This window comes from Sciurus vulgaris, assembly GCF_902686455.1.
Source record: "Sciurus vulgaris genome assembly, chromosome: 17".
NCBI classification, from domain to species: Eukaryota; Metazoa; Chordata; class Mammalia; order Rodentia; family Sciuridae; genus Sciurus; species Sciurus vulgaris.
Genome location: NC_136478.1, coordinates 43,017,597 through 43,042,046, shown reverse-complemented (window position 1 = coordinate 43,042,046; position 24,450 = coordinate 43,017,597). Strand labels below are relative to the sequence as shown.

Below are 24,450 nucleotides of genomic sequence, written 5' to 3'. Positions count from 1 at the left end.
AACAGTAAGAGGCTGAGGCCACACCCTCCTTTGTGGCATCTTTATTATCCTGCTTGTGATGTGAACATAGGTCAGATAAATCAGCTGCACTGAAGTACTTCAGCTGAGTGTAAAAGAGGGAGAGTGGACAAGGAAGGGGCACAGTGGCAATTCCAGACTGGCTTCCCCCAGAGGGTGTGTGGCCCAAGTCTTCAATCAGAGGATGCCCTGGACAGGGAGGGGCAGGAACATGCAATGCAGACTCTGACAAGGAGGGACAAGGACCAGTCACAAAAGGGGCTGTAGCTGAGTTTATTCGGTTTTGGCTTCACGCTGGTGCTTGATGAAGCTGATCAATCCATTGGTGGATGAATCGTGAGAAGTCACCTCGGCGTTACCCTCAAGCTCAGGCTCAATTTTCTTAGCCAGCTGTTTTCCCAGCTCCACTCTGCCAGGAAATTGAGGAAGGGAATGAAGAAGGTTCCAGTGTTGCTACTAAAATCCTCAAGCCAACTCACTGGCATCCCCCACCCTCCTGAGTCAGCGACTCACCCCCATTGGTCAAAGCTGTTGATGTCCCAGATGATACCCTGAACAAAGATCTTGTGCTCATACAGGGCTGCAAGAGTAGCAGACAGTGTGTGTTAGGAATGCCCCATCCCTGTCCAACTGACCCCAAGTTAGTACCTTCCTCTACTTACTCACCGATCAAGGCTCCAAGAATGAATGGTGTAAGCTTGGTGAACACAATAGAGTTGGTTGGGCGATTTCCTTCAAAGACCTTCAGAAAACACCAAGAAATATCCCCAAGTTAATCCGGATCCCCAAACTCCTGAAGGAGGAGTTCCTGCCCCAGAGGCTAGGATGGGATGAACAGGTCTGGGAGGACAGATCCTCCCGTTACACAGGACAAGCCAAGCACACTATGAACCCCTGCCCTGGCCCTACAACTTCATCCCTCCAGTCCTAGCACGCTGCCTCCAAACTTAACTTCAGGAGCAGTGCTGACCTTGTGAGGCAACAGCTTCTCAATGTCCCCTGCACTCTTTCCTGCAGCCTGGAGCTCCTTCCGGGCCTCCTCTGTTGATTTCCCCTTCATCAGTGCCTCAGTCTGGGCTAAGAAGTTGGCGAGGAGGATCTGAAATGACACCAGAGGGTAGGTAACAATGTTGACTACTCTTTAAGGAATATGTACCACTTGCCAGTGGCCCTGCTAACAACTTTGCCAATATCTATCTTTTAAGACCCTGAAAGGGAGAGGCATCACCTCTCTTTTCTAGCTAAGCCTCAGTCCACAGCACTAGACCACAGAACTCTAGAGCAGAAGAATCAGAATTCAATCATAGGTCACTGACTCTAGAGCTTGTGCCCAGAGAAACCTTATGCAACTCTACATGCCAAAGACAAGGCACAATAAGTCCTCTTCAGGGACTTCATTAGATTCAACTGAATGGTTTTCCCATTTGCTGCTATGATAGGCAAGATCTTGGCTCCAGGATCTTTGTCTTTTGCTGTTATGCCTGTGTATGTCGTGATACAGTATATAGCAAAACGGATTTTACACATGAAAGTAAAAAAGAGAGTGGGCTGGGAACATGGCTCAGTGGTGAAGTACTTGTTTAGCAAGTGCAAGGCCCCTGGTTTGATTCCCAGTACTGCATACACACCAAAAAAGTAGACTAGTCAGGCATGGTAACACAGGCCTGTAATTCCCGGTACATGAGAAACCTGGCTCAAAATAAAATTCAAAAAAGTGATGTAGTTCAGTATGCAAACTTATGGGTTCAATTCCCAACACCAAAACAAAACAAAAAAGGGCAAGCATCAAAAGGTTCAAAAAGATTTAATCTGCCACCGCTAATGCTGAAATGAAGGGAACCATAAGCCAGGGAAAGTGGTGGTTTCTAGAAACTGAGAATGACTATCAGGAAACAGCAAGGAACCTGAACCTTGGTCCTACTATCATACAGAAATGTAAACTTGAATGAGCAAGCACTTTTCCTTAGTCTCCAGAAGGGAATGCAGCCTTGCAGACACTTGATTTTAGCACATGAAACTTTACTAAGCAGAGACCAAACAGAGCCTACTGGATTTCTGATCTATGAACATGAGAAGATAATAAATGGTTTTGAGCTATTTTAAGTCACATGCCATGGCAGTGATAGAAAATTAATATAACTAACTGCTGGTCAAAGCAAGGCCTTCAGAGATCTAGGTGTAATGTGAGCCTGAGACAGTAATGAGGAGGGTCCTGATGGGATTCTTTTTGATACTGGGAATGACCCCAGAGGGACTCAATCACTGAACCACATCACCAGCCCTTCTTTGTATTTTACTTAGAGACAGGGTCTCACTGTGTTGCTTAGGGTCTCACTAAATTGCTAAAGCTGGCTTTGAACTTGTGATCCTTCTGTCTTAGCTTCCTAAGCCGCTGCGCCCCACCCTGATGGGATTCTTACCTTGTGATGTAAACCCTTTCGTATCGGGTGCTGGGTCTGGACCGGGATGAGGAAGTCACAGGGTATCATCTTGGTGCCTGTGAAAGGCACTGTGGTCAACCACACAACCCCAGCCCATAGGAGCTACCCATGTGGCCTATAGGAGAACACCAGCTTAACTGCACAGTCTCAGCTGTCACGTCCCTGCTTTCCCCAGCACCACTCCTGCCCAGGCCAGGAGTGGGCCCTACCTTGGTGGATGAGCTGGTAGAATGCATGCTGGCCATTGGTCCCTGGCTCTCCCCATACAATGGGGCCTGTCTGGTGGTCCACACGGATGCCGGACTTGGTGATGTATTTCCCATTGGACTCCATGTCACCCTGGAATACAGATACTTTTGTTCCTTTGTGCACTGTGCTCCAAGTCCTGTCTGGGATGCCCCAACCCCATGAGGAATCCCTGCAAATGTGTGTCACAGGCTCTCAAGCTTTCTGGCTTAGACTGCTCTGCAGAAAGGATTAAAGACCAGGAGAAGATGGGTCTGAAGATAGGGGGAGGACCCCTCCAAAATAAAAATCTGGGGCTAGAGGTGTAGCTCAGTGGTAGGGCACGTGAATAGTAGGCATGAAGCTTTGGGTTTAGTATCCAGCAATAAAAATTATAATAAATCAAATTAGTCACAAAATCTTCAATTGATTTCTTAAGGGATAGGCAAATGGAATCCAGAGTGTATAGACTATAAGGGCTGCCACCTCAGATAGACACTGGGCTTTGGGCACCCACCTGAACCCTGGTCATGCCAACCCTTATCCAGGAAGCTGGGGCCTGGGGAGCCTTAGATCTACTTCAGTGGCAGTTTTCCTTGTTAGGTGTTGGCAAAAGCTTGCTGATCCTGTCCCAACGAGCCCAGGAGCTACAAAGCAGGAATCAGGTCTATATTAAATAAAGTAGGGAAGGGCTTTCTAGAACAGAATCTAAGAGAGGGGCTGTTTGATCTAGAGTGGGACAGAGGTCCACTGAGCCTTAAGAGGCAAGGCTATGCAGGCCATCAGGGTCACCCTATGGCAGGCACACCGAGTGATATCCAAGAAGGAAGTTATCCTAGCTGTGACACATGCTCAGGGTCAAGCCAGGTCCCAACTGGCCAGGGCACCATGATAGCCAGTCATGCTCCTCCCACGTGGTCAAACTCAACAGACACTTGGAGATGGAACAGGTCCTGGTTACCAAGGCGCAAGGGGAAGGGGCAAGAAGCTCCTTGGCCTCTGGGTCTCTGGACTTCCCAAGTGCCAACAAGCCCTTCCAACTCCAAGGCCTGACCTAGCTAACTGGTACCTGTTGGAAGTAGGCAGCAAAACGGTGCAGGTACTGGTCATAGGGCAGCATGGCATGTGTTTCACATCCAAAGCAGTTGATGTACCAGATTCCCAGCAGAGCCAGCAGGACAGGGGCATTCTTCTCCAAGGGTGTCGTGCGGAAGTGCTGGTCCTGAAACAAGAGCAGGGCGAGTGGGAGCTGAGCAGCTGCCAGGAAGGAAAGCAGGGAGTGAGGGAGGGAAGGAGGGAGCTGGGCCATCACAAATGTCCACTTACCATCCAGTGAGCCCCCGAGAGCAGCTGTTCAAAGTTGTCAAAACCTATGACACAAAAGCAGTGTCAACAGAAATGGCCACACCCTGTGTCCTCTGGGCAGTGGGTACAACTTCTTCTGGAACCAGAAAAGGCTGGACGTGAAGCCAGAAGAAACAGGATCTGAGAGAACTGGCGCCTGCAGAAAGCCTCTCTGTTCAGAGTTGGCCCTGACTGCAAAGTTGGATCTAATTCCAGCTAGGGGCAGATACCAGCACTGCAGCTGCGAGGGGCAGGGAGAAAGGCCAACTTGTGACCCAAAAGAAAACCTGGACTGAGCTGGGCACGGTGGCGCATGCCTGTAATCCCACCAACTTGGGAGGCTGAGGCAGGACGACTGCAAGTTCAGAGCCAGCTCAACAACTTAACGAGGCCCCAAGCAACTCATTGAGACCCTGTCTCAAAAAAAGGCTGAGGATGTGGCTCAGTGGTAAAGTGCCCCTGGGCTCACTACCTGGTAAAAAAAAAGAAAACCCAGGTCTTCTCCCAGACCTAAAAGAAATGTTCCAGTCAAGAGCAGAGGCAAGGTGTTCAGGGACATAAGCCCCTCCCTCCCCTGACCCCAGACTGCAATACGATCCCCCGAGGGGGCTGCAAGACAGAAACAGACACTCACCCACATGCAGGGCAATGGAGAGTCCGATGGCTGACCACAGCGAGTAGCGTCCACCTACCCACTAGGAGAGACACGAAAAGGTGCTGAGGGAGGGCCAGCACACCCCGCCCCCCTCCCTCCTGCCATAGACTTGTCCCTGGAGAGCACTGCTCTTCCACAGGTGCAGCTCAGAGGGCCTGGGCCCAACCCACCTCAGGCAAGCAAGATAGCAGGCCAGGCTCTGGTGACTCTCTGGCTGACCAACAAGGCAGACTACACGCAGGACTGACCAGAGCCACATACTCAACCGCAGACCTTACCATGGCTGGCCTTGTCTCCCGGCAGACCCAGAGCCTCATTGCTGTGCCTAGCACACCTCCTTAGACGCTGACAGACAGAAACCCCTACCTGTTCCAGAACTCACTTCTTTGGACATCAACAGACCCAGAGCCTCATACTGCACCAGCTTCTGCCTCCTCAGATATCAGCAGAACCAGAGCCTCATACCTGTGCCAGCCCCACCGCCTCAGATAGTGGCAGACCCAGGGCCTCATACCTGTGGCCTCACCTCCTCACTGACAGACGTACAGCCTCTCATACCTGTGCCAACCCCACCGCCTCAGATAGTGGCAGACCCAGACCTTGTACCTGTGCCTACCCTGCCTCCTCGGACACCGGCAGACCCTGGCCTCATACCTGTGCCACCCCCCCCTCCTCAGATAGTGGCAGACCCAGAGCCTCGTACCTGTGGCTCACCTCAGACACGGATGGGTCCACAGCCTCATACCTGTGCCAGGCTCCACCTCCTCAGATAGTGGCAGACCCAGAGCCTCATACCTGTGCCTACCCTGCCTCCTTGGACACTGACAGACTGAAGCCTCATACCTGTGTCCAGTCTCACTTCCTTGGTTACTGGCAGACTAAGTGCTCATACCTGTGCTTAACCCACCTCTCTGGACACTGACAGATGCAGAGCCTCATACCTGTGCCAGGGGCCACCTCCTAGGACACTGGCAGACCCAGTCTCATACCTGCTCCAGGTCCTGTCTCTTCAGCCACTGACAGATCCAGAACCTCACACCTGTGCCTACCCCACCTCCCTAGACACTGATGGACTTAGAATCTCATACCTGTGCCCAGGTACACTTCCTTGGACAATGAAAGATGTGGCATCCCATACCTGTGCCTGGCCTTGCCTCCTTGGAAAAAGCACAGATCCTGTACCTCCCACCTGGTCTCAGCAGGGCCTCCTCAGACACTGGAAGAAGTAGAGTTTCATACCTGTGCTGCCCAAGCCCACCTCCTTGAACATGACCCCAGGCTTTGTACCTGGGCCAGGTCCTACCTCCTCAGATGAACAGGCTCAGAGCCTCATACCTGTGTCTGGACATGCTCCCTCTGACCGTGACAGCACCAGAACCTCCTACCTGTGCCTCACCCTGCCTCCTGGGACATGGGCTGATCCTCTCAACCTCAGTTCTAAGACACACCTACACCTACTATTCACACTGAGCCTTTTCATGCCACACCTGTATGCTCCTTGTGGTATCTTCTGAACTCCATGCACATCTTCCCAGCACCTACCACATTCCTAGCACAGGCAACCATATAGACCAGTGGGGGAAGAGTGATGTAAGTGAAATAATCATGCTGACAAATGAAACTGAGTAACAAGTGTTTGGAAGGAAGTGAATATGGTACCAAGACCAGTTATAAAAGGAATCTGCCAGGAGCCCTAGATCTGATGAATAGGCATTATTCAGAGGAACACCAGAGAAGCACAGAACAGCATAGGCAAAGGTTCTGTGGCAAGAACCACTCAACAGTGAGAAAATTAAGCCTTACAGAAAATGATACAAGCAACTTCACTTCCCAATTCCTTCAGGATTGTCCAAGGCTACAAACCCACTATATGCAAAGGAGAGGCTTTAGCACGTATATCCAATAGGTATCTTGGGTGTTTTAGGGCTTAATTCTTCCCTAGGAGCCCACTAAGGCAAGCTGGGCAGGAAGAAGCAAAGCACAAGCTAGACCATGAAGGAAGGGATGGGGACCCAAGGGTTGAAGTCGAGAGACAAGATGAGAACAGAAGCAGGGAAACGGCATAGGAGTCCAGTGGTTATCCAGAGAATGACGCTACTCTGGACTGACACTACTCTGGACTGGGGAGTAGAGTACTGATTCAGGGAGTTCAAGTAAACAGGATGCACTAGAAGAATGAGAGGACAGCCCAGTGGCTCCTGCTTGAGGAGTCCTTCACCTGGGAAGGGTCTGGGTTTGGGGGGCACCTTACCTGATGACACAGTCACAGACCACACCATGCTTGACATAGCCTTCTGGATCCTGCCTAACAGATTCACTTCTAGAAACAACCTAAGAAGACAGCCAGCTCTCTAGTAAATCCAGGCTCTGACCTTGGCTGAGATCAGGTCCTCAGGTTTCACTTCAGGAAGAGCTCAGCGATGCCAGTATCTGACCTGAGCCTCGGAACCTTCAATCTGCAGACTGGAGTCTACCTGCAGCGGGCGTCCTAAAGCACACCTGACACATGCAGCTCCACGAACTTCACCCTAGACAGGTACTCTGCAATAACCTGAGCTCTGCCTGTCACACTTGGCCAGAGGTAGCTGACCTGGCTCAGGGCATTCCACCTCTCCAACCTGACCCTACCTCCCACCTGAGGGTTTCTGAGACCTCACCAGACATACCTAGGATGACCGTTTTTCTCACCTAACTGTGCCAAGATCCTACTGCTGAAGGTCCCGCCTGTGTCTGGCACACCTCCTCAGGCCTGGCCTGGCCAACCGTACCAATTATGCATTTCTGGGCGAGGCCCCGCTTTCTCTACTTCACCTCTAACATGGCTGGGGTGCCTCTGCCTCTGAATCCAGGTGGCAAGAACCCATGTTTGTATACTTTTTCCATACTGACCCTGAATCCACAGGCTAATAAAATCAGATAAACCTGGGAGACCCAGCTCTGCCCACCTGTGTCCAACTCTGGCACCTTACACTATAGGCTTTGTATACTTGTCATAGTCTGGTTCCAGATACTGCAGCTGGTAGATTGGGTTTCACATAACCGTCTGTGCCTAACCTTGACTCCTCTACCTCAAATACCGACCCCAGATCCACCCACTGGAGCCCAACTCAGAATACTTGCCCCTTCCTGGAGATCAAGCTGTACTTAGATGGGCCTGACCCCAGCAATCTCTAATCCACCTGGCTCAGCTTTTCATGTTCAGAAAAATCCAACACTACCAACCACAGCAACAGCAACCTCACCAAGGAGTCCCAGACCCCTGCCCCTCCTACCACTGCCCCATCTGAGAGATGTGTATCTATCCACCTGTGACTAAACCATGCTCCTTAAGACCAGGTCAACACACCCAAGCTGGAACCATGCTCCAAGGACTTTGCCTATGAGACTCCTGGTACCTCTAGCTCCAAAGTCCTTGCTTGGAAGACCCACACCTACCTACTCACGTCTAATTTAAGGCCTGCAGATCTCCTGTGAGACCTACCCTATAGACACCAGTGCTGTGACCCTGACCTAAGAGGCTTTGCTACCTCCATAAGCTGATTCTTCAGGCTGTATTATGAAGTAGGTATCCACACCTTTGCCCGAATCCAGCTTCTTAAAGGGTCAACCTTCCTACCTGCAATCAATACTAACTCTTCAGGCCTCAGTACCACATCTGGAAGGCTAGCTCCACCTACCTTTGGTTTGCCCTTGGCTCCCTTGCTCTCACCTGGACCGCTAAGTCTATTGACCTGTGCTGGACCTTGTCAGACCATATCTGGTCGGACAGTTCAAACTACTTGTGCTTTACCTTGGCTCCTTGGACTGCAACCAAGAGCCCAGCTTTACCCACTTATACGTGACACTGGTTCCTCAGACCACACCTGGAAGGCCGGCTCTACCTACCTACCCGAGTCTGACTCTGGATCCACATACACCACCTAGAAGGCCAGTTTTGCCTACCTGTATAGGACCCTGGCTCTTCGGACCACACCTGGCAGGCCATCTCTACCTCTGTCTGTGTACCTGACCCTGACTCATCAGGTCACACATGGATGGACAGCTCAACCTACCAAGCCCAACCTTGGTACTTCAGGCTATACCACGAAGAACCAGGTATACATACCTTAGCCTGAATCCAGCTCCTGAAAAGCCAACTCTACCTACCTGTGTTTAACCCTAAATCCTTAGACCTCAAGACTGTATCTGGAAGGCCAGCTCTGTCTACTTGCCTGTGATGATGACTCTCAGACCGCAGGTAGTAGGCTAGCTGTGCCTACCTGTGCTTGACCCTAGCTCTTTAGACCATATCTGGAGGGCTGGTTTGACCTACCTGTGCTTCACCCTGGGCTCCCTGCATTGCATTTGTTAGGCCAGTTCTACCTACCTATGTTCGATCATGGCTCCCATTTCCCCTAGAAAGGTCCACCTACCTGTTTTACCTCAAGTCCTCAGACTATACCTGGTGAGCCAATTCAACCTACCTGTACAGGACCCTGGTTCTTCAGACCACACCTGGCAGGCCTGAGCCTGACCCTGGATCCTTATACCACACCTGGCGGGCCAGCTTTGCCTACCTGTACCTTACAAATCAGTCACTCACCCCTCATCCAACACATTCAGTTCTTTCTACTCAGGTTTGACTGTGACATCTTACATCTCAATAGACGTGCTCAATTTAAAAAACCTGGGTCTCCACAGACCTTACCTGACAAACCCTGCTCTACCCACCTGCTTAACTCATGTTCTTCAGATCCAACAGACCCAAAGATACAAACCTGTGCTAGATACAGACTCCTTAGGCCTTACCCAAGAGATAATGCTGTAAACCTGTGCCTGGCACAACTCCTCAACCCCACTCAAGAGGCAAAGTTCTACCTGGGAGAGCCAGAGCTACTTATTGGTGCCAGAGCCCCACTCCTCATCCCTCACCTGAGATGCTAACTCTGCCTAATTCCTTTCATTTCCCCAGACATCATCTGAAGGGCCCAGTTCTTTCTACGTTAGCCTAACTCTGGCTCCTCAAGCCCCACCTGAAAGAATGACCCTACCTATTGACTTATGGATGACCTCAACTGTGACACAGATTTTAATGCATCTAATTAGCCATGGCTTTCCAGGTCCACCTACCTCTGCTTGCCCTTGGTTTCATAGACTAAATTATCTGACAAACTCTACCCACCATGCTTGACTCCGGTTCTCAAGACCTAGGATACAAACTAGGGCCTGATCTCAGCATTTCAGACCTTACCTATAAGACCCAAAAGTACAAAACTGTGCCTCACCTCAACTCCTTCAACCTCACCTGCCACACCTGCTCTACATACCTGTGCCAGACCCAGGCTTCATACACTTTCCAGATGGATGCTGTTCTCCATCTGTCTGCCTGATGCCAATTCTTCAGTCTTCTCCCAGAGAACCTTGAACTATCCACTTGTGCATTGCCAAGTGCACAAGTGGATGCACCAAAGGTCACTGTTCTGACTGGACCCAATCATGGACTTTTGTCCTCACTTGTCAGACTCACTTCCAAGCCTATTTTTAATTCCAGTGTCCACATCCAACCAATTCAGTTCTACTTTCATGTGCCTAATCTGGCTCTTCAGCCCTCCTCCCCTAAGAAACCCAATCATACATACCTTTGTCTAATTCTTCCAGCTCAAAAGACTTTAGACATGTCTCTACACCTGACATTTTCCAGTAATACATACCAAACCTGAACAGACACACCTGGACTTGTTAAGGATATTCAGCAGCCTCTGTGACATCCTGAACTCTGCCCATCATATCTGATCAGGATGCTGAAAACCAGGTGGCTGGCATGCATTTGCCTAATTGTGAAATCTAAACACCTCATATGAATGTCTGGCCACCCGCTACCTGATCCTCACTTTGCAGAACAAGTCAGAAAAGACCCCAGTGTATAATAGATCTAGCCTACTTCCCACAGGGCTGGGTTTAAGTACCTGTACATGACTGACTCCTCAGACCTCAACTGATAGGACCACCTTTTTTTTTTTTTTTTTTTTAAATATTTTTAAGATGTTGATAGACTTTTATTCTAATTCACTTATTTATACGTGGTGCTGAGACTCGAACCCAGTGCCTCACACATGCTTGGCAAGCGCTGTACCACTGAGCCACAACCCCAGTCCCAGGACCACTCTTTAAATACCTGCATGTCCTCCAGAATCCATGGACCTCACGTGTACCTTTGCCTGTCTTGGTTCCTTTTCCAAACTCATCTACACCTATCCTAGCTCCTCTTCACTCAGCTCTACTGTGTGTGCTGACTCAGGCTGAGCCCTAAATGACTCCACAGTTTACCACTATACTTATGCCTCTGCCTGACCCCAACACGAGGATGCCCCAAGGCAGACCCCAGCAGACCGGGTCCTCCACTTGCACATACCTCTACTGAACTGGATTCTTCCAATCTCATAATCAGCGCAGTCACCCTCTGCCTGACCCGATGCCTCAAACAGGCCTGAGAAGTCTGTTTCAGAAACTTTACCTGTTTTTGCCCCTGGGCATCTCAGATATTATCTTCTCCATTCAGCAGTATTCACCCTAGTCCCAACTACAGCAGGTGTGGTATGTGGTTATGCCTGGCCTGGTCCAGGAGGCCTCCACTGTGCCCACCGTGGCACAACTAGTTGGCTCCAGTTCCATGTTCCCTTGTCCAACTGTCATTCCTAGGCCTTTCCTGTGAGACCCATCCCTCTCCCCAAGTCATACCCCAACTACTCTATGTACACTGAGCAGTTATAGACAAAGAAACCCTCAGCTAGCAGAAGCACCCACACATCCCTGCCCACCACCAGCTCAGATGCCAAATCCCAGGGAGGAGGTGGAAGGTGCTCCCCTCCTTTATCAGGCATGCAACATTGGTTAGAAGCTGCACAGTCTCTCAACCAGGGTTCCTCATCTGAGTCACAGGATGCAGAAAATGATTTGAGTGACTTCTCAATTCTTCCAAGGATGGTAAATAACTAGTCCCATTCTAGAAAGAAGTGAACTCATTATACACAGTGGATGGTCTAAGGCTTTGGAGGTTCATTCTCTCCCAGACCCCAGTTGAAAAAGGCTCTTAGAAAGATTGCAAAATAAGATTATATCCGTGGATGCTGCCACCAAGTAAAAAGCTTCCAGTTCAAAGGTCAGTGTGAAAACACTCAAATGGGTGATACCCCCGGGGTCCGACTGTCACAGCCATGTGTTAGAGCACTGCACCTATGCTCAGCCACACCCACTGCATTCAGAGCCCACACCAGACCCTGGGCAGCATCCCTGCACCCCAAGCCTTCACAGCCCTTCTCACGCCATGGCTGCAATCAGGCAAGCTGCAAGGAAGCTTCTATTCAATGCCTGACTCCAGTGCAGGTGTGCCCACATGACCACCTATCAAGGTTTGCTGTGCAAGTTGCCCGGGCATGACCCGCACAGGCCCCAGGCCTGGCGGCTCCTCCCCATGACCCCCTCCAGCTGCTCCTGCAGTTCCTGCAGTTCCTTTCCAAACCTACTAGACCCACCTCCTGCCTCACCCTGCCCCTTGGCCTTTAAAGACTGTGGCTGCAACTTGGAGAAAGGTCAACACTGAGAATAACTCACAACCACAGCTCAATGAGGTGGGTGGAGGCAGCTCTGGTTACCCTACAGTGGGTGCTGCTGGCAGGCACCAAGGAGAGTTCAACCTGGCCCTGCAGGCTCAGCCTGCCACAGTGCCAGTGGAGACCTCACCCTGAGTGGGTTGCTCTCACCCTCGAGGTCTCTCTAAGGGCCTTGGTGCCTTTCTTAAACCTGGGCATGCAGCAGGAGCTCAATAAACCCTGGCCTAACCTTACAGGCCCCTCATTTGTGGCTCAATGGCCATGGTTCAGCACAGGACACATAATTCACCCAGAACAGGAAGTGCCTGTACTTACATCCCAGAACTCGAACATGTTTTGAGGGTCAATTCCAAACTCTTTCACTTTGGCCTGAAAATAATAAAGGGAGAGAGATAAAAGCAAGCATTTGTTAGCAGAACAAGAGGAGCTTCAGGAGTAAGGAGTTGTGTACCTTCCTCCCAGCCCCACTTACAGTAGGTGGGACAGGAACTGAATCAAGGACAGGTCCCAGGACTTGCCCACCCAGAGATGGATGCCAAGCCAGCTCACCAGATTGTCTGCAAAGCCTCCTGCTGAGGGCAACTGCCTATCTGGTATAAAGCCCACATCCTGTTCTGCAAGAGTTACCACCTGAGTCCCCTAGGACATCTGGGAACCTCAGCTTAGGGTTGGACCCTGAGCATCAGCAAAGGCCACCTACCAGTCCAGGCAATGCACAGCTGGACAACTGCCCAGTCTTTCCCAAATCTGGGAAGGTGACTCCATTTCAGAGAGCCCTAATCCTGTTTTTCAGGCATCTAATCCCCTGGGTTGGCAGGCCAGCAACTCCTTACCTGTTCCTCATAGAAGGCCTACCAATAGTTGGAACCCTGTGTACAGGAGGCAGATTAGATACTCTTTGGTTAGACAGCCTTGACCTATCCTGTCTACCCCTGTGGGAGGGTCAGCACTGGAGATGGAAGTGCGTTGTGGGAGAGATGGAGGAAGTCACTCTGCCTTGCTGACCCTGCCTCCCTTACCTCATACAAGCTCAAGGCCAGACAGGTTGTAAGAACTGGCAGGCAGGTGACCTGGGTTCTAAACCCAGCATCACTACCTCACACAATCACTAAGTGGGGCAAAAAGTCACATCCCACCACGCAGAGTGACGCACACCTATAATCCCAGCAACTAGAGAGGCTGAGGTAGGAGAATTTTAAGTTTGAGGCCAGCCTCAGTAATTTAGTGAGACTGTGTCTCAAAAAAAAAAATAAAATGAGCTGGGGATGTAGCTCAGTGGTAAATTGCCTCTGAGTTCAATCCCGAGTACATTCCCCAAAAAGGGGGGGATATTTTTTAAAAAGTTACATCCCTTTATTGGGGCTTGAGTCTTTAGTGAGAAATGGGATGCATTGCCCAACCAAACCAGGCATTACACCCAGCATATCCCTTCTGGGGAGAGGCCAATAGCAGGTGGCAGAGGCCATGGAAGATCATGTGTATGGAATGTTCTAGATATCAGTCAGTCCTGGGAGAAGGATAGGGTTATCATGATCCCACTGACTGCATACCCCTCCTTGGGGCAGCAGAGACTGGGTGGGAAAATGTCATGAAGGAAAGTCTGGCCTGTGGCTCACAGGCAGTGAATCCTTCTATCCCACCAGCTGTGCCAAGATGCTCCAAACCTATGAACTGTATCTCAGCACATGTGTTCTGAGAGACCGTAATCTTGGTGTGACCTGGGCTTTTCCAGGGAGGGAGCAAGGAGGCCACACAAGTACTTACCGTGTTGGTAGACAGGGCAACAAAGTGCTTCGCAACTGCAGAAGGCTGCAAGAGACAGAGCCAAGTCACACCAAACCACCCCAAAGGGGCTGTGATCCTCTGATCACTAGAGAAACCAAGGTCCTGCATGGGGGATTGACTATTCCTAGTCCTTGGTTCTGAGGCTGTTGGAGGACCCCAATGTCAAGGTTAAGATCAAAATGGCAGGAGGGTCACAGGACAGCATGTCCACCTCACCTCACAGGTGTACAAGGCCCAAGAATGTCTCCCTTCTTTAAAATGGATGTGGCCAGGAGCGGTGATGATCCCTCAGGGCCAAAGGGCTTAAAGAAAGGGCCCTTAGCCAGTCAGAGCAGGTTCTACCACATTTGGTGTGTGTGGGGCTGACAAAGCCAAAGATGGACCAAATAACAGGAAAGGCAGGTGCCAGAAAGGCAGCCTCCTGCTTCCATCTTTAGGAGAAATAGGGCCACCAAGTAGACAGGCAGGCCTTCCCAGTTCTTCCCAGCCTGTGCAGGGACCACCACCCTCAGAAAGGGGGGCCCTACTACCCACTCACATCCTTGGCTGACGTCAGAAACCACTCCTTGGCTGTTTCTGCATTGGTGATGGTCTCCTGGGTGGTAAAGGTCTGGAACAAAAGAGTGTAACAGTCACGCCCAGCTCAGGGCTGGGAGTGGCCTTGAGATGGGGTGGGTTCAGCAATAGAAGCCACACCAGTGCCCATTTGTTTCAAGCAGCAGTATTTGCAGGTCAACGACACTCCTGGTATCTCCTAAACACATGTCCATTTGTAGCTAGCTGTGCCTGAGGCAGGGGCTTGGATATAGCCACATCATCTTGTGATTCCAGCACTTTACAACCGGAGGGAGGACCCTAGGCAATGCTATAATCCCCACCCTAATCCTGCAGGTCAGTCAAAGGGTGGGACGTCTCCCAGGAGAGGAGCTTAGCCTGCCTGGCTAGGCTGTATCTTAGAATTCTAATGAAACTCCCCCCTCCCCCGCGGCCATCCCTAACAAGGGATTGAACCCAGGGGCATTTAACCACTGAGCCACATCCTCAGTCCTTTTTTTGTATTTTATTTAGCGGCAAGGTCTCTCTGAGTTGCTTAGGGCCTTGCTAAATTGCTGAGGCTGCCTTTGAACTCACAACCCTCCTGTCCCAGCCTCCCAAATTGCTGGATTATAGGCATGTGCCACCACACCCAGTCTGATGAAATTCTTAATATTTTATGTGCATTAAAGTGAATACCTAGGGTCAGTCAAAATGGTACATGCCAGTAATCCCAGCTACTCAGGAGGCTGTAGCAGGAGGATGCCAAGTACAAGGTTATCTTGGGCAATTTAGCAAGACCCCATCTCAAAATAAAGTAGAAAATAAAAAGGACTGGATATATAGCTCATCCCTGGGTTCAATCCCCAGTACTGGGAGGGATAAAAAGTGAAAATACAGGGCATACGTGATAATAAACAAAACCCTGATCTTATTAGGGCATGGCTCTAAGACTGAAAGGAACCAATGTAAGGGAGAATCTGCAAAACAGAGTCCCAGGCTGGGCAGAGATCCTACAAAATGAGTGGGTGTGGTCTTATGACAAAGGTTCATATTGATCAGCTGGGGCTTTTATTAGGTAAACTGTTTCCTGCCAAAAGAGGAAACAGGCCTAGGGCAGCTGTGCTGACTGATCCACAAAACACTGGCTCACTCAGAACCAGTTCTGTGGTTCCAATGCCCAGGGTGATGGCAGAACTTCCACCCCTCCGCACCCACTGATGCCCATACCTTGGAGGCAATAATAAACAGGGAGGACTCAGGGTTCAGGTTGGCTAGGGTTTTGGCAATGTGGGTCCCATCAATGTTGGAGACAAACCAGACCCGGGGACCTCCGGAAGAGTACGGCTTAAGGGCTTCAGTCACCATAAGAGGACCCTGTGGAGAGAGACAGCATCAGAAAACAAGATTCTGAGGCACGGGTCCCATGAATGGGACCCAACCCCTGGGTAGAACTAACAATTCCCACCCCTCACCCCATCCCCACGTAGTCTTCTCACCAGGTCTGAGCCTCCAATGCCGATGTTGATGACATCTGTGATGGACTTGCCCGTGTACCCCTTCCAGCTGCCACTCCGGACACGCTGATACAGAGCAGGGAAGATGTGATCAGCCCAAACCCCCTCACTCCCACACCGTTATTGCTCAAAAATGCCACTGCTGCCAGGCACGTGGCACACACCTGTAATCCCAGCAACTCAGGAGAGGCTGAGGCAGGAGGATTACAAATTCAAGGCCAGCTGTAGCAATTTAGGGAGGCCCTAACTAACTTAGTGAGACCCTGTCTCAAAATTGGAAAAAAAAAAAAGGGGGGGGGGAGGGGGCTGGGGATGTGGCTCGGTGGTTAAGCACCTCTGGGTTCCATCCCTGGTATCAAGAAGGAAAAAACAAAAAAACAAAACAAAAAAAAAACTCCTCCATCCTTAAATCTTAGTTCCAACTTTCAGGTCTTCATAGGAGCTTCTTAAAACAAGAGTGGTAGATCCCTACCATACTAGACTATTTTTTCATTAAAAAAGTGTGGCCACCTTCTCACCTCACAGTAATGTTGTCAAAATTTGCAAAAAAGGGTAGAGTTTAGCAGAAACTAATGTCAGAGACCAGAAGATGAAATGCCAACTACCATGACCAGGGTCAGGAATATTACAAATGCAATCAACCTCCAAATGGACCTACAAATGATTCTTTCCCTTGGTATTCACATCCTTACATAGCTCCCATCTGTCACCTATTCAAATATTATGAAAATGATGGAATGTGACTGAGAAGCTTTGTCATAAAAGAACATGCAGCTTGTGATGGGCACAGTGGCACATGCCTGTAATCCTAGCAACTTGGAAGCCTGAGGCAGGAGGATCACAAGTTTGAAGCCAGTCTGGGGAATTCAGGGAAACCCAGCCTTGAAATAAAAAATAAAAAGGGCTAGGGATGTAGCTCATTGGTAGAGTATCCTGGGTTCAAACCCCAGTACTGCAAAAATAAATAAATAAAAGATAAGACTTCTAAGAGGTTTGATGGTATTATCTCTGTGGGCTCAAAAGCAAAGGTAGTAAAGGACTCATGTTGAATATATTTGTGGGTATGACTTTTGCTTAATGGAATGAGGCATTCCCCAATAAGCTTCACATGAGACCCACAGTGCTGACAATATAGCCCATCATGTAGAGTGCTTGCCTCACATAGGAGACCCACAAAGTTTTCAAAATAACTGGATTTTGGGGCTTGGATTGTAGCTCAGAGGTAGAGTGCTTGCTTAGCATGTGTGAGGCACTGGGTTTGATACTCAGCATTGCATATGAATAAATTAAAAAAAAGTCCATCAACAACTAAAATAATTTTTTTTAAAAACTCCTCAATTTTCAGAAATGACACCTGCTTTACCTGAAAGGGCCAGAGAGTAGAAAAGGAAAGAGGCCTTTAGATACTATATTTCCACAGACAATAAGTAGTCTGATAAAACTACACAGTTGCAAACATAGGCTACCTTTCTTTTCCTTTTTTAATCTTTTATAGGCTGCCTTTCAACTAAAAGAAATGAGTGCAGGTAAAGTTAGAGCCTTGAAAAATTATTCCCAGGCCCTGAATCTTAACCAATAACATGCCAACATGTCCTGCTAGATTTCAAAATTGCTACGGACCAGTGGCTTGCATGCCTTCCAACCCCCACATCACTGCCCAGGGAAAAGTCATTATCCTATGCCTATCTCACCGCTGCATGTTGCATATGTTGTCTAATCCTTCTGTCTTCAGATCAAAAGTGGAGTCATTCATACTCAAGGAAATGCAGATACTACTATGCCTATCCCTAACCTACACAATGAGGTTCCGGCCTTCCAGCTGATAAAATAATGGAATACAGCCTTCGGAGAAACTGAGTGTGGTATTTTGCACAAAGAAAAACATAAATCACGGGGAGCCAGAGGCAGACTCTGGTCACCAACTTCCAAGACAATTAAGAGTGATCCCTGCTGCCTCCTGGCATTCCTGCCTGTGGAGGCCTCTCTTAGGTTGACCAGAAATGATGTGTACAATCAACAGGTAATTATAGAAATTAAAAGAATGTGATTTCTGATACTAGGTCACAAAAGACCTCAAGGAACTCTTCCTATTCTCTATGGGGTTGCTCACTCTGGGAGAAATCAGATGCTATGTCATGAGGTCCACATGGTGTGCAACTGAAGCCTTCCAAAAGAAGGAAAACAAACTGCCAAGGAGCCACCTTTAGAACAGATCCTCCCCCTCAAGTCTTCAGAGGACTGCTACTTAAGAGACCTTAACCAGAACCACTCAAAATCCCGACCCAAAGAAATGTTGTTATTTCCAGCTGCTAAGTTCTGCAGTAATTTCCTACATACAAATAGAAAACAATACACATGCTTTCCCCAAAGCCAATAAGGTCAAGCAACGTTTTTTTTCTTTAAATAACAAAGTATTCAACTGTCATGGGGAAATTTCTATTAAAAAAAAGCTGGTGCAGTGGTGCACACCTGTAATCCTAGCTACTTGGGAGGCTGAGGCAGGAGGATTCCAAGTTGGAGGCAAGCCTGGGCAACATAAGATTCTGTCTCAAAATAAAAAAATAGGGCTGGGGAGATAGCTCAGTTGGTAAGAGTGCTCACCTCGCAAGCACAAGGCCCTAGGTTCGATCCCCAGCACCGCAAAAAGAAAATAAATAAATAAATAAATAAATAAATAAATAAATAAATAGGATTGGAGATGTAAGCTCAATAGTAAAGAGTTCCTGGGTTTAATCCCTCCCCCGAAAAAAGAAAGGAAAAAAAAAAAAAAAAAAAAAAAAAGAAAGAAGTTGCTCAGCTTTTCAGTCCTCAATTTCACCATCACAGATTTGTTATAATAAACCACCTGTTTAAAAAAAAACCACACCAGAAGGAAAAAATGTTTATCTTTTAATACAACCACACACTTTCTTCGACTGGTTGAGGCTTTACAATACACACAAATTTGGTAACTTCCTTTTTCAACTTCCTAGTAAATACAGTCATAGATCCTGAATTCCTAATGGTATATAGGACTGCAGTAGAGGAAATACACTGATTTTACTGATATGTCCTCTGACAAATGAGTATGAGTAGTTTGGTTTTTATTTTTTATATTAAAACTTTGTTTATTTTGGGGTTCTGGGGATTGAACCCAGGGACTCACATGCCATAGGTTAGCACTGTACCACCAAATTACATCTCTGGCCCTACTTTTTATTTTTTAACCTCCAGCAACTAAACATTTGTGGAGTACAGTGTGACATTTCAATGCATGTATAAAATATGTAATGATCAAATCATGGTAAATGGTATGTCCATCACCTCATTTTTCATTTCTTTGTATTAGGAACATTCAAAATCTCTCTGTTTTGAAATATGCAGTTTGTTTTTGGGTTTTGCCACTATAATGAAGGTCACAGTGAACATCTTCACCCAACAATTTTGGGGGAACTTTTGAGAGCAATAGCCACAGAAAGTGTTCCTCTCTGTTGAATTGCTGCTATTCAACAGCGTGTTCTGAACTACAAATGCCCCATTAGTCTGAGGTAGGTAGTCCAGCAGCCAGTCAGGAGAAGGCTGTCTTGGAAACAAGCAACCAAGATGGCCAGTGTCACACACTCCACATGGCACACCTAAGCACACACAGGTTGATCAGAGCAACAGGCTCCCAAGGCATGTTAGCTCTGCCTATCACAGATGGCTGGAAATGCCCTTTCCCATTCAAAAATCACATGGCTGACCACCCAGATTCCCAACAGGATGCCAAGTCTTCCTCACCCCAGGACATTCCAATTAAGACCGATGCCAAGATCACCTCCTACTCCTGGCATCATTTTCAGATCTGAAAACGGCTCTCGGCCAAAGCAACCAGACTTTGACCAGGCACACGTGGTGAGCCTCCACTTCCAGGGATAAGCAGTGAACAGTCACAGCTGACCCAGATGATCACTCCTGGAGCACGCATAACCCGTACAGACATGTCACACCCACACAAGTCCCTGGCCATCATCCTTCTACTTCAGGCTTGAGGATCGGTGACCTTTGCAGAATCACCCGGGATAGAGAATTGAGGCAACAGTGACTGATCTGAGGAATTTAGCTCATCTCTAAGGCAATCCTACCCCCACACAGAGGAAAAGGAGGAGACATGGTTATATTTAATGAATACTAATCTAGGAACATCCCTTACATGATCCTGAGTGGAAGTAAGCTGAAGACCAGGTAGAAAATGAACCTGTGTGTATGTGTATCACAAACAAGAGATGACAGATGTGCACGTGCACTCGCATTAGTAGATGCATAGGTACTTTGGGGAAGATTTCAGGAAAACATAACAGCTGCCTCTGAAGAGTTGGCTGAGAGTGGGGTCAGGACCTTTTACATTTTTTTCTATCTGATTCTGGAATAGGCAATAAAGGAATGTGTCTAAAGAGGTTAGACAAAGCAACTCTTCCTTCACTATGCTATCTCAGGGATTTCATTTCACTTCAGGCCACTGCAACTGGTTAGCTTATCTCAGACCACAGATGTCTCTAATTCAGGAAAGAGGCTGCCCCTGCTGCTGTTAGCAGTGGATTTCCTCAGACCAGGGTCGGGGGAAATTCAAGCCTCCGCAGAGACCCCCGGGTGAGCAACTGCAGAGGCCACCCCTACCTGAGGCTACACTGAGGTCTGAGTCCTGCTTCTAAGGAGAATGGCAGAGCTGCTAATAAGCACTCCCAGAACCCCAAATGCTTGCACATGTGTGGACAAGGTTAAGTCTAGCCCAGCAGTTACTTACCTCGCAGAAAGATTTCATCTTTTCCAGAACTCTATTGACCTCTGGCATCACATCCTTGCCATCCACTAAAATCGGTGTGTTTGAGCGGTTCCGCAGAGCCACATGTAGCACTGCCCGATCCTGGGGATGAAGGTCAGAGTGTGAAGAACCCCTCCCACATACACCATAGGGAGCCATGCTTCTAGCTGGGCATGGTGTGGTATGGCCCACCCAAGAGTCAGCCCAGCCCTTATTCCACTGGATAGCAGACCCTGAGGTGTTTTAGTACTCCAGTCTTATTCTGAGAAACGTGGAAATAGGAGCTCCCCCAGGACCTGGAGAATGCAAAGCATGTGCTGCCCCCCTGTCTGCTTCAATCAGAAGCCAGTAGGGGGACCAAGCATGATGATGTAGACCTAAAATCCCAGGGACTTGGGAGACTAAGACAAGAGGACCACAAGTTCAAGGCCAGTCTGGGCAACTTAGCAAGACCCTATCTCAAAATAGAATTTAAAAAGGGCTGGAGATGTAGTTCAGTGATGGAGCACCCCAGGGTTCAACCCCAGTACTGAAAAAAACAAAAAAAAAGAAGAAGAAAGGGGCCTAGGGAAATGGAGCATGCCTAGGACAGGCCTTGAGGGCCTCTAGGTGCTCAGTCTGAGTAAAGAGGAACGGAGTGAGCAAAGGCAGAAGAGTGACCACAAAGGTCAGAGATAAGCAATTAATGTCTTCAGTGGACCAGGGCTCATGAAGCCTGAAGTAACCTCATCCTTCTGATTATACAGTGTCTGCTGGCACCTTCTGAAAAGTGCCCTTAGCCCCCTGGACACGGAGCAAGGCAAGTAACTCAAGTTTCCCTCACCAAGCAAGCCCATCACTACCACCTGCCACACACCAACCAGACCATAAGTCTATGACAGGTGCCAGGCAGCTGGCCTGGTCATAAGAGCAAAACCTGAAGCCAGCAGGGGAGTCTTTGACAGAAGCAGATTTGAAGGATCCAGGTGGGCAGGAAAGTGATTAACTCAGGTCTTAGATAGAGGAACTCATGGTATCCCACATCCAACCTGCCCAGCCCCATTTCTCCCCACATTTCATAGGCAAGTGGACCCTCCTTCACTGCAGCCTTCCTTACACTAGCCCAGTAATGCAAGATGGGCTGTTTGAATCCCAGCAATTCCTCTTCCAGCTATGACATTTTAGATTAGTGACTGAACCTCTAAACCTCAGACTCCTTATATGAAAAAGGAAGATAATGACATTATGAGGACAGAGACTAAGTGCTCAGTGTTTATTATGCCTCCAGCCTTCCACTGCAAGTCAGGGACAGGGTTCCCGAAGCCTGGCCTTACCACAGGTTCCTACTGACTCCTACTACTGAGAAGGTTGAAGTCTTTTGTGACATGAAATTCTTGTCACTAGTAAAACTTGCAGCAAGGGTAAATTAGCGCTGGGCACGGTGGCACACACCTGTAATCCCAGCAGCTTGGGAGTTCAAAGCCAGCCTCAGCAAAAGTGAGGCACTAAGCAACTCAGTGAGACCCTGTCCCAAAATACAATACAAAATAGGGCTGTGGATGTGACTCAGTGGTCAAGTACCCCCAAGTTCAATCCCCAATATCCGAAAATAAATAAATAGATAAATAAATAAATAAATAAATAAATAAATAAATAAATAAATAAATAAATAAATAAATCAGCTAAGTTCTCTAATAAGATGGCTGAGCAATCCTGGAGAAACTCCCTCTTCAGGGTTGAGAAGCACACCTCCCTGGGCAGACACTGGGAGCCAATCCAATTTGCTTGCCAAAGCCCTGCTGGTCTTAGAGAAGACACACCCCAAAGCCCTACAACCAGCCCCCAAATAAACAGGCCTTCAGGCCCCTCCTTAAGGAAAAGCATTGCCTAAGAGCAGAGGTGAAGACACAGGGTGATGCTAACAGTCAGATGAACCTCAAAAGGGAAGGAAGAGGCCCCGATGGTATGTGGATCCTGGTGCACACCAGGGCTGCTCACCTCGGTGCTGTTGATCTTCTCACCATTGAACATGCTCTCCCGGGCAGCCTCCACACCCCTGGACTTGGCCTGAGAAGAGAAAACATTGAGGTCTGGTCCTACTCACAGTGGCTCCCCCAAGTCCAAGCCTCCAAGCACAGGCATGGCACTGCCCCCAGTGGGGCTGACAGAAGACTACAGCCTGTCTCCCACTTGCATCTGGGAAGAGTCTACTCAAAATGAGGCACTGGGGTCCCCTGGAATGCTTCTCAGAACCTGAGCCAGGTCAGGCATTCAGAACCCAGCAGCAGCACTGAGGTAGCTACTGAGGTCCACAAGGACCTGGAGGCTCCCAGAAGCCCAGCCTGCCTACCACCCAGGGTTCCCCAAACAACGTTACCAGGTCCACCAGCATGTGCATCACTTCCTCCGTCACAAGGTTCTTGGAGTAATCCACCAGAATATGGCCATGGTTGGTGTTAAGAGTTAAGCTACAGAAAGATGCAGAAGCTACTGACCACACCCCTGGCCTCCCCAGCCTGCCCCTGGATCAGAGCAAGGGCTGGAGCTGCTTCCAGAAGAAACATTCTCCCTATGCCACAACCCCAAAGGGTCCCTGGCTGCCCAGCACAGTGGTGGTGTCTGGAGCAGCAGCAGCACAGTGAAGGAAGCCATGCCACCGAACCAAGATGCAGTCAGACCCTCGGCAAGGAGCCATGGCCTGGGAATACAGGGCGTAACCGCCTTGCAGGGCCCAGGGAGCCACCCCCAACACCTGCAGAGCTTCCACTCTGTGCCTCACCATCAGGGAACTCCAGTCCCGCGGCCACAGGCAATCGTCCCATCCCTACTCGCTCCCCCGCCCCATCACCCGTGATCAGAGCAAGCTAGGACGCATTCCCTCCCAAGATTTCCTCCCACACTCCTTCCCATTTCCCGGTCATTCCACAGGTCTCTGGCCTTGGCCTCTTCTGCAAGAATTGGGCCCCAACATCTCCACGGAGACTCCAGGCAAACCGCCCCCAAGCTGACCACCTTGACCGCACTCCAAAGATGTCCTAAGGCTACCGTGGCCAGGACCAGGTGAAGGGGGCAGCTCTTTCCGGCCTGCTGCGTCAGTAAAGCCCCTCCCCACAAGTGCCCCGGCAATCCCTCCTAAAAGAGCTGTGGGGGAGGGGCGAGAGGCAGGCGAGGTCCCAGTGGAGGGAAAGCTGAGGAGGGGCCGCTGCGCCTCATGACTAAGCAGGCTCCAGCGTCGAGACCTCCGGCGAACACTCTCCAAGGAGGCTTCAAGGACAAAGTAGGGCTCTGGCCTGGTCCCGGCTCAGTGGTCAGGGGTCCTTGGGGCCCATGACCAGCCGCCTGCCCTCAGCCCCGCGCGCGCACCTGAAATGATTGAAGCGCTCCTTGTTGGCGTCGAAAAGGCGGCGCAGATTGAGGTCAGAGCTGTGATCGCGGTACCATTGCTGCAGCTTCTGGAACTGCGGGTTCCGGGTGAGAGCAGCCATGGCGGGACCGAAAGGGCACCCGGACTGAGACGTGCACGGAGGAAGGAAAGAGGAGCGGGCGGCGCGAAGCGAGCAGCGCCCCGCAGAGCGCAGCAGCC

The 24,450-nt window shown here is 49.4% G+C and overlaps 1 protein-coding gene across 1 annotated transcript; it reads right to left on the bottom strand.

Moving 5' to 3' along the window:
- Positions 1–26: 26 nt before the first annotated feature.
- Positions 27–24,450, bottom strand: GPI (glucose-6-phosphate isomerase). Its single transcript, XM_079118557.1, has 18 exons — positions 24,231–24,450; positions 23,245–23,335; positions 22,866–22,934; positions 20,871–20,990; positions 16,091–16,174; positions 15,822–15,968; positions 14,596–14,667; positions 14,037–14,081; positions 12,588–12,641; positions 4,663–4,723; positions 4,011–4,054; positions 3,754–3,906; positions 2,669–2,798; positions 2,439–2,515; positions 989–1,117; positions 685–760; positions 532–598; positions 27–427 (listed from the first exon to the last, which is right to left on the bottom strand). Exons 1-18 carry the CDS (start codon positions 24,350–24,352, stop codon positions 292–294), a joined length of 1,677 nt encoding a protein of 558 aa, XP_078974683.1. The 5' UTR covers positions 24,353–24,450; the 3' UTR covers positions 27–291.

Bases quoted from the DNA above. Each gene is read 5' to 3' on its own strand.
- GPI (XM_079118557.1), bottom strand. From the start codon at position 24,352: ATGGCTGCTCTCACCCGGAACCCGCAGTTCCAGAAGCTGCAGCAATGG. The intron at 14,082-14,595 runs GTGAGTGGGTAG...TGTCTCTTGCAG, and splicing joins TTCTGACGTCAGCCAAGGAT to CCTTCTGCAGTTGCGAAGCA. The intron at 1,118-2,438 runs GTAAGAATCCCA...GTGTCATTTCAG, and splicing joins GAAAGGGTTTACATCACAAG to ATCCTCCTCGCCAACTTCTT.